This window comes from Pteropus vampyrus, unplaced genomic scaffold (assembly GCF_000151845.1).
Source record: "Pteropus vampyrus isolate Shadow unplaced genomic scaffold, Pvam_2.0 Scaffold82, whole genome shotgun sequence".
NCBI lineage: Eukaryota > Metazoa > Chordata > Mammalia > Chiroptera > Pteropodidae > Pteropus > Pteropus vampyrus.
The window spans coordinates 6,430,995-6,440,580 of NW_011888863.1; the positions used below are offsets into that span (position 1 = coordinate 6,430,995).

Below are 9,586 nucleotides of genomic sequence, written 5' to 3' on the forward strand. Positions count from 1 at the left end.
TGACAAGGTCTGAACAAATGCATTAAAACTTAGGGGCATAGTTCCTTCTCCTCAGGAGTATATTTATTGGAGTAGCAGCCAAGGAGGCTGAGACAGTTGAACTGACCTCCTAAAGGATTTCTTGAGGAAGAGTGTGTTATGGGCTTTCCTTCAGGGAGCATGGTGTAGATGTTACCTGGGTGAAGGACCGTTTGAATAAATGTGGATCAGCTTCCAAGGCGGAAGTGATGGTTGGTGAATTCTTTCTGCTTGAGCTGGGGCACTTAGAATGCTGCCCTTTCCCCTCCTATCTCTGTGGTTTTGGACCCTTTATTATTAGAGAGAGTAGTGAATTTTAAAATTCAGGTAAGCAAACCAATTTAAAATGTATTTTCTTCAATTTGGTATTTAGCTGATGTTTAAAAAAAAATTACTTGACAAATTAGAAGGACTCTATAGTGCATTACTAATAAAGTCCTGAAAGTTCATGATGATGGAGAGTTTGATACTCTTCTGGAACCTGTAGATTGTTAGCTCCCTTTTCTCTCCCACACACACCTTCAGCGTTTTGTGGCCTGATGCTCCTGGCAAGATGATTTAATTCAGTGAGATAAAGACAGACCTTGGTGCAGAGACCTGGGTAAGAATTCTAGCTCTGTAGTGCTATGTGACTCAGTGTCTGTTTCGCACTTTGGTTCTCTTATCTGAAATACTTAACCCATTGGATAGTTCCACCACATAAATAAGATTATTATCAAGGGCTAAGTACAGCGGCTTGGGACACACGTATGACCCGTGGCGTGTGGGTCTGTGAGAATGGCAAGCCTTTGGGCAGAGTCCAGAGGGGCTGTAATTATCTTCTTTTTTCCCCCAAATCCAGTGCGTGGTTCGCGGGTAAGCGCGGCTGACCTTCTGAGCACCCCAGGTGTGCGGCCGCAGGTGAGCGCCGCGCAGTTCCTCTCGGCCAATGAGCGAGCTCGGAGAGGCCGGGTGGGGCGGGGCGCAGCGGGGTGGGATCACTAGTGGCGAATCTGCTCTGCTGCCGCGCCCAGGGCGTTCCACTAGGCACAGCGAGTTCTTGGCAGCTTCCCGGGCGGGAGGAAGAGGCAGCGGCGGTGGCTTGGCAGCGCAAACAGCCTGAACTATCTGTGCTCTCCTCGTCCCGCCCCCGGGGGCCACCAGCCATTGGTTCCAGAGAGGAGGGGGTGGAGGCAGCCTCGGGCGGGCCACTGCAGTAGCGGCGTCAGGTGAGTGCGGGAGTCGCAGGGACTGAGTGCCAGACTCTTGGCGCGGCCCTGGGCGTCCCGGGAAGGAAGGGACGAGGAGGCATTTGCGGAGGAGACGCTGGAGCAGAGGGGTGCCGGCGCAGAGCAACCCGGGCGTCGCCCTCTCGGGTCGCGCGGAGCGTGGGCATGAAGGCAACACCCTCCCGGGTCCCGATGTCCCAAAGGAGCCCGCCGAGCGCGCACTTGCGTCCAGACCAGGGCTGGAGACAGCGCAGAGCCGGGAGCGAAGCCGACGCCATGAGCAGCGAGGGCGGTTACAACTTCAGGCGGGTAGCGATTCGACGGAAATTCAACTTCTCCTACCTGCCGCCTGGGACCCCTAGACCCTGGAGCAGGCCCTTGTCGCAACTGGGATGGGCCGAGACGTCCACCTTCAGGAGCCAGGCACCGGCAGGCGCCCCAGGTAAGTGCCTCGGGAGGGAAAGGATGGGCAGGGGCATTGATGCAGGTGAGCGACGCGCGGAGCGCCCTGCAGGTGCGCGGGGTCTGCCAGCTGCAAAGGGAGCCAGCCGGGGAGATTTTCCCAGAGGGCTGCGCTTGGCCAACTACCTCCTTACCTATTTTGTCCCTTCCCTCAAAGGACCTCGCTTGGGCAGGAACCTGCGTAGGGCTGAACTTGCCCTAGAGGTCAGTTATCAGAGAATTCCGGAAGTAAAGGTATAACTCTTAAAAGTTTGGTTATAATGCCCATTTTCTAAATACTGAAGCTTCTTTGCTTAATTTCTGCTTTTGGCAAGTCCTGGTGAAGGACGAGTGCATGGGGGGAGGCTGATGTTTATTCCGCTCCGGTAGCCGAGCCGTTGTGTGACCTCGGACCAGTTATGAGTGCTCCGGTTTTCCCTTTTGAAAAAGACCCTTGACTCCTATCCTGAGTGTGAAAAAGCTGCAAGCCTCGCATAAGAAAGCATTTCCCTAATATCAAGAAATTTAATTCTTATTGCTGTTTTCCTTTGATAAATTCAGATATCAGTAATGAAATATTTTGAGTTCTGAATTCTCGTGGAATCTTCGTGTGGGAAGAAATCCTCAAGATCTATTAAAGCCCATCTTCTCCTTTGCTCTTCAAAGGCATTCCTTTCTCCCAAGGCGAGCTTGAAACTATATAGAACACACTAGAGATATTTTTCTTGATTTATGAAACTTTACTTTAAAAAAACCCCTCTCTCCTTTTTGGTGCTCCTATTATGCCACAGCCAGAGATGTCTTGTTTGTAGACCAGTTGTGAGGCAAAACCCTTATTTAGGCAGCAGAAATACAAATACTTTGATTCACTTTCACTCATTTAGTTCTGGTTTAGCAAAACTGTTATAATGGTTTAAAAGTGATGAGTACTGGAGGTTTTAAATTTTTCTGTCTAGTCCTTGTCCTGAAGCTGTAGCAGACATAGGGCAGAAAAATGTGAGATGACTAACAATTATGATGAATTTATAGCCACAGTATAAGGGCATAAATGGCGATGTGAGAAAAAAATGTAAAGAAGTAACCGAATTACAGTGCTTTAGGTCTCAATTTCTTCATCTGCATAATGAAGACACTGGTGAGATAATCTCTTAAAATCTTCCAGATTTAGCTGTGATTCATTCTAAAATGAATGGCAGAATGTTTCTTCCTTTTAAAGTGAAAATGCATTGTTTGTATTAAAGTTACTTATGAATTAATTTTTCAGTTTGAGCTAGCCTATATCTTAATCATTAGCTGTTTTCAATTTGAGGATCTAAGTTTTTTTTTTATATCATTTTACTTAAAATCATCTGCTTTAAGTTTCAAACTCTGAGCAAATGAGCAAAAGATAAATGTGCCCTCATAGTAGGAGTAGAGTTGTAGCAGTCTATAAATCATTTTCTACAAGGCAGCTGTACTTATAGAAAAAAGTTCCTTTTTTCCTTTTCGAGTCTATTTTTTATTTAGAGAAAATTCAGAACACTTTTTTTTTTCATGAGTTGGAGAACCTACAGTAAGTTTTCTAGGTCTGTTACATTGTCTCAGTATCATTTACCGAGAAGAAATCAAAGTTTTTGCTCTTATTATTTTCTGGGTTGAAAAGTAATTACTATATCTTTCTAGATACAATTGTTTCTCTTTACTATAATTTAATCTGTAGTATCTATTCAAGAATTAGCTGGTGTTTTGACAGGTAGTCTTATACTATTGAATAACCACACCTTATTCAATTTTATGGGGCAAGAACATTTTAGGAAGTACTTCCTTCTTCAAATCAAATCTGCCTATTAAGTCTTATCCAACTATCTATCATTTGTAGAATCCTCTCCTCATCAAAAGCTAGGTTTAAATTCCCCCAAAGTGCCAATCTACTCTATAATACCTAGAAAAGTATTAATATATGAAAATTATAACAGACCCACTACATACAGAATGGATGTTACTCTTAATCCAATTGTTATTTTTCCCTTTTGAAGAAGGAACAAAAACTGAAAGCTCAAGAACTTATTAGAGAATTCAGTTTAGGGGTATTGTGTTATATTCTATGATTGTGAAACCCACTATTTTTAGAGTTCTCTGCTTTTCAGCCAAAAAAAAAAAAAAAAAAAAAGAAAGAAATTCTACTAACTGCATCCTCTTTATATATCTGAATGTGAATCTTCTCATCTAAGGGAAGCACAGAGGTGAGGTCATTAAGACAGGCTTTGGGGTCATATAGCACCCAAGTTCTAGTCCTCCCTCCATTACTAGTTATGAGAATTGAATCAAGTCTCTTAACTAATTTCTTAGTTTCTTCATCTGGACAATGGAGATAACAATACTTTGTAAGGTTGTTGGGAGGATTAAGTACAATTATATAGGTGAATTCTGGCACAAAACAAGTGTGCCAGATAGTATCCTAACAAGGATTCATTATCCATCTCTGTGTCCCAGAGAGTCTGACCCTAGGACTGGTGCATAGGAGACACACTGTGAATGTTCATAATAGCTACTATTTATTGAGTGTATTTCTATACTAAGATCTCTGCTATGAATATGTTTGTATATGAATTTATCACAACAATCTTAGTAGGTAGGTAGTATAGCATTATGCCCATTTTTCAGCTGAAGAAGTTGAGGCACAGAAAGTTTTGCTAACTTTCTTGGAATCATAAACTGGTACTTGGTTAGTCAGGATTCAAGTTTAAGTGTGCTTAGCATCAAAGGCATTATACTTTTACCACACATAACATACAGCTCATAATTCCATTATGGAGGGAAAAAAAATTCAAAGGGATATATGTTCTCTCTCTCTCTCTCTCTCTCTCTCTCTCTCTCTCTCTATATATATATATATATATATATATCTCATATATATATATATACACACACAGTAGGATTAAAATTTTTTTATTTTGTGCTTTTTTTTTTTAGTTCAACTTTTCCTGTGCTTTCCCTTTTTCCATAGTCTGAGTATCTGAAGCCCTTGGCAGTGGGGGAAAGTATCTATTGAATGTTTTTCCTGCTATTATTCAAAGTAACATGTTTCCTTAATTATTCCTTAGTTTTATGGGAATCCTGAAGAGTCTGTATTGAAGACGTCTTTCTGTAGAAAATGTTTGTTTCTCCTTGCAACCCAAGACCGCTTTCCTTAGCCAGGCTTTTCCTTGACTTGAAAATGGTGTAAATTTGAGTTCAGGCTTACTCAGGGGAGATCAGCATCATTATCTTCATTAATTAATTTAGTTTTGGTGTAGGTCATCAGTTTGCCTAGCTGGAAGGCAGATTTTTCCTAGGCTACTCTGTATGGAACATTAGTGTCGGGTCTCAGATTCAGCCCTTTCCCACTTCACAAGCTCAAGGTCAAGTCTCATCATCCCCTGCAAGACGCTCAGGTCCTGGCCTCTATCTATGTTCCTGGGAGGGAATAGTTGCCCCCAGCGCAGCATGGGCTTACAAATTATTTTGCCACTAAAGTTCTTTTTCTTTTTTCTCTTGTCCTTAGTAACTTTTTTCTTATGATCTCAGCACTACACTTAAAAGTATATCTTTTGTTCTTTATTGAGCACCTGGGTGCTTTGTGGCGAAGGACTCTTTCCATCATATGGCATACAAGCTTTCTATAAGTAGAGTTCCTTTTTATAGTTCTCACCATGGCTGGAATACTTGGGTTTTCAACATTCATTTGAATATCTTGAGCACTTTAGAGGACTAATTTCACCTTTGATTGGAGATGGGGGGAGGGATGGAGATCTGGGTAAGAGCAATAAGAATAATTACTATTCATTAAATGCTGGCTCTGGATCAAGACTGTATGTGTTTTATTTACAATTCTTATTCTTATGACAACTCAGCAAGATAAGTGATACTGTTACCATTTTAGAGAAGAAAAAAAGTTTCAGAAAGTCTTATCTGTAATACTCTATAACCAACCTAAGTTTCAGAGGCAGTATTTAAACCAAGTCTCTCTGGCTTCAGTTCTCACATGCTTGTAATGCTCATTTTTAAGATGTCCCAGGGCTTTGAAAGGCAAAGTACAATGAAATAACAATTATGTCATATATGTTTACATATGTTAGGGCTAATATTATTTATAACATGAATGAATGTATGTTATATTTAAAGCAGTGGTCTAAACAAGTAATTTATCTAAAGATTTATAATAAAATTATGATGGACATCAATATTGTTAGTTTCTTAGAAGCTGCTTAAAGATGGACTTTGAAACTGGAAAGTCCTTCAGAGGAATAAGAACCAGGAAGAGTTTTTTTTTTTCTTTCTTGGATTTCCTTCCAAGAGCGGTTTAAAGAGTAGTCAGTCAGTCATCTCTTAATGAATAGCCATTCATTAGGGGTCTGCCCCAGTCACTACTCTGGATTTCCATGGTACTTGGATTCAATCCTGATGTGGTCAGGTTTGTACTGAGATTCTTATCTATATGCAAGGACTCAAACATAATGCATTTAATTCTATGGATGTGAGTGTAGTAAGATTCACTAGGTTTGGACAAAAGCTCACGTATCTATTTTTTAAAAGTATATAAGTACCACACACTAACCAATTGTGCCACTGGAGCTTGAAAAGTATGTCAGATAATTCTGATGATTTGCTTGGTTTCTAAATGCCATCCTACTGGCTGCATCAGAATTACTTGGAGTGCTAATTGAAAATTCTCAGCTGCACCCTAGATGTGAGTCAGAATCTCCAGAGGTAGGGTTAGAGAAGCTAAATTTTTAACAGGTGCTCCTGATGATTCTGAACGCAACCAGGTGTATGAACTACTGTGCATTCCCAAACATGGGTAAGCTCCACCTTTGGTCCTGAGCACAGGCAACCAGAGTTTGTATGTGCAAGGCAAAGAATGGCATAGATCATCCCTTAGCCAACACGTCATCTGGGTCCTCTGTACTTTTTGAGAAACTTTTTGCCCATTTCTAGTTGATTCCTAATTTCGTTTTTTTACATCTTCCTTTTCTACTTTGCTCTTGTTTCTCAACCTCACCATGTCCCTGTTGGAGTAGACTTTATGTTGATGCACAATTATATCCAATAGTATCTGATGTGAGCTCAGTTGACCTCCTTTCATTCTCTCCTCTCCTTCTCTTCCCTCCAAATGAGGTCTTCCTAGAGTTTGAACTTTAATAGTCTCTGGAGCTACTGCCCAACAGCTTTCTTCTTTAAACTACCATATCTCCTTTCCTTGCTGCCAGCCACTTTTTTCTCTTTCTCCCCACTTCCTTCTATGCTGGCTTCTGTTCCTAACACTGGATCAGTGCTCTAAGTCAGCAGTGAATTCCCAAGTGTTAACCTAATAGCCTGTTTTTGGTCCTTAGTCTTAATTTATCGGTGGCATTTGCCCCTTTTTAAGCTCTTCTTCCTTCTTCCTTCTTTCTTCTTCTTTCTTCTTTTCTGGATTACTCGAGATCTCTTGATTTTTCTATTTCACAGGATCTCCAAGCTTCTACCTCTGGCTAGCCCATTTTTCTCCTTTCTTCCCTCCAATCTCTATTTCCTGCCACTTCTATTCTCTAGGCTTCTCTAGGTCATCTCTACTCCTCAGTATTTTCAAGCAACTGCATAAGAAATGTAATTGTCCTAAGGGGGCCAAATCACACTTCTTTTTCTGATGCAATCCAGCCCTTCCTCCTGACATTCCTTGGAGGTGTAAACCAACCTTGCTTTTGTTAGGCTTTAAAGTTTATTTTAAATCTGCCCTTCTCCCTCTGTTTGCTACTCAGTCAGCCACCAGTTCTTTTCGGTTCCTTTTCTTTTCACGGTGGCACCTTTGTCATATTTCAGGCCCACTTCTCTCACCTGTGATGTTGCTATCCAGTCTACAACCCCACTCCCCACCCAAACTAATTTTCTTAAATCTGGGCATTGATCACATCCTTCCCATGGCCAAAAGCCTTGTATGGTTCTCCAATTGCCTGTTATTGATGTCTGTAATGGGATATTCTAGATCCAAAAATAATCACTTGGTGACTGTTGGTTAAACCTTTACCAGTAATCCCTCAGTATAGAGATGGACCTTTTAAATTCATCCAGATATTTAATCTTACTTGACCTACTAAATAAAAGCTGGACTACTTATGCATTGATTACACTTTAAGAATTGTGTGTTTTCGGAAATAAATAGGGCATCGTTTGCAGAGCATTGTGTAGAACTAGTCATCTGTCCTTGGAGTACAGTTGACAGAGTGGACATTAGCACCAACAAGCATTCTGGGAGCCCACTGTCAGTTTTGTAAGATTGTCTCACTTATGCAGGAATAGATGGAAGACAAACCCAGCTGCTGGGCCCCTTTCACGCACGTACCCTTATTGCGGAAAAATTGCAAAACTCAGATAAGCGAGAAATCAAGCAGCACCCGGAGGGCTAGAGAACTCAGTTTTATTATGCTGGCAGTCCCAGAAGAGCTAGTGCTCTGAAAATCTGGGCCTCGAGCTTAGGGGTGATTTCGCTTTTATACCTATGTTGTTATAGTTGACATGGGCTGATTTTCAGACCTCTGGAGTTGCTATGGGTTATAGGTATTTAGGCAATATATCTGTTATCTATACAAAATATTCCTAAGGGGAGAGTGGGTCTGCATGTTTACAGAAACAGGACAAGGAGCTGATTACAGCAAGCAAGCATGTTTTATAGAAGCAGAACAGAGCACGGATTACAAGGTTAGCTATTTGAGTGGAAAATTCCTCTTCACCCATTCACCAGAATTAAACTGTCCGTTTTCACCACCTGCAGCCACACTGTTCTGGGGACTTCACTGAGCCAAATGTCCAGCCTGCTGCACACAAGGCTAGGCTGTTCCCTAGGGCCTCTGACAGGCAGGATTTTGTGTTAGGACACATGTTGATTGTAGCCTTAAAAAGCGCAATGCCTTTCCAATAAGGTTATTTGTATTTTTAAATTATATGCTAATAAGTACATTTAAAAGGTGAAAAGTAAGTGTGTAGAACCAGTTGTAAGGTATACTGAGGGGTTATTACAATTTCAAGTGCAATGCAGAATAATGTATATGACGTTATCAAATTATAGCCATATTTGGTTTAAAGTAATTACTTAGAACCCTCTATAGAAAAATGAAATTTTTAAACAAAGTAATCTGCATTTCATCTGCAGAAAGTTGACTAATGTATAACATTTTTTTCCTAAAACATGCTTCCTTAATGCTGTTTTATTGGTGACTTACAATATGACCATTGGTACTGGGAATCCAAAGATGAATAAGACAAATGCCTTGACCTTAAGTAATTTTCAGCCTAGAAGAGGGAATGCGATATATAATGAAGAATCAGGATATAAGGCAATGTTGGGTGGAAGAGCAGTGATCAGAGTGGTTGTAATTCAGAGGAAGGCACACTTGGGCTCTGCTGCATCCAGCTTTGGGGAAGACTACACAACTGACTTGGACCTTTAGGGTCACCTGTAAGCCTGTGTCTGCTGGTTTATGCATCTGCTTGGAGCTGCCTCCTGCTGACAATCTGGAATTCTATACCAGGTTGGAAAAAGAATTTCTCCGCCAAGTTCCATTCAGAGGCCTATTAATTCCACCAGTATCTGTGTTCTCGTATCAAATCCCTATATCCTCCAAAGTTTGCCTCCTATAATCCCAATAAACCTAGGGATCTCCCAGTCCTTCAACAAATATTTGAATGGTTACTATAGACTAAGTATTGTTTTCAGGCCTAGAGATCAAGGTGAAAAGAATATCCTGCGATGGTTAACGCCAGTGTGGGCTCTGGAGTTAGACTGACTGGGTTTGAATTTTTCTCTTGTCCTTATCTGGGCGATTTAGGGCCCTTTTTCTTAATTCAGTTTCCTCATCTATAAAATGGTAATATAAATATTATTTACATCATGGAGTTGTTAGAAGAACAAAAAGTTAATATTCTTA

At 41.1% G+C, this 9,586-nt stretch overlaps 1 protein-coding gene across 1 annotated transcript in view; it reads left to right on the top strand.

Annotated features, from left to right (window-relative positions):
* The first annotated feature begins 1,067 nt into the window (after nucleotides 1-1,067).
* FGD4 (FYVE, RhoGEF and PH domain containing 4) overlaps nucleotides 1,068-9,586 on the top strand; it is a 187,546-nt gene continuing 179,027 nt past the window's right edge. The window contains exon 1 of the mRNA XM_023532410.1: nucleotides 1,068-1,668. Within this exon, the coding sequence (XP_023388178.1) occupies nucleotides 1,392-1,668 (277 nt within the window). The 5' untranslated portion in view covers nucleotides 1,068-1,391. The remainder of the gene's footprint in view (nucleotides 1,669-9,586) is intronic.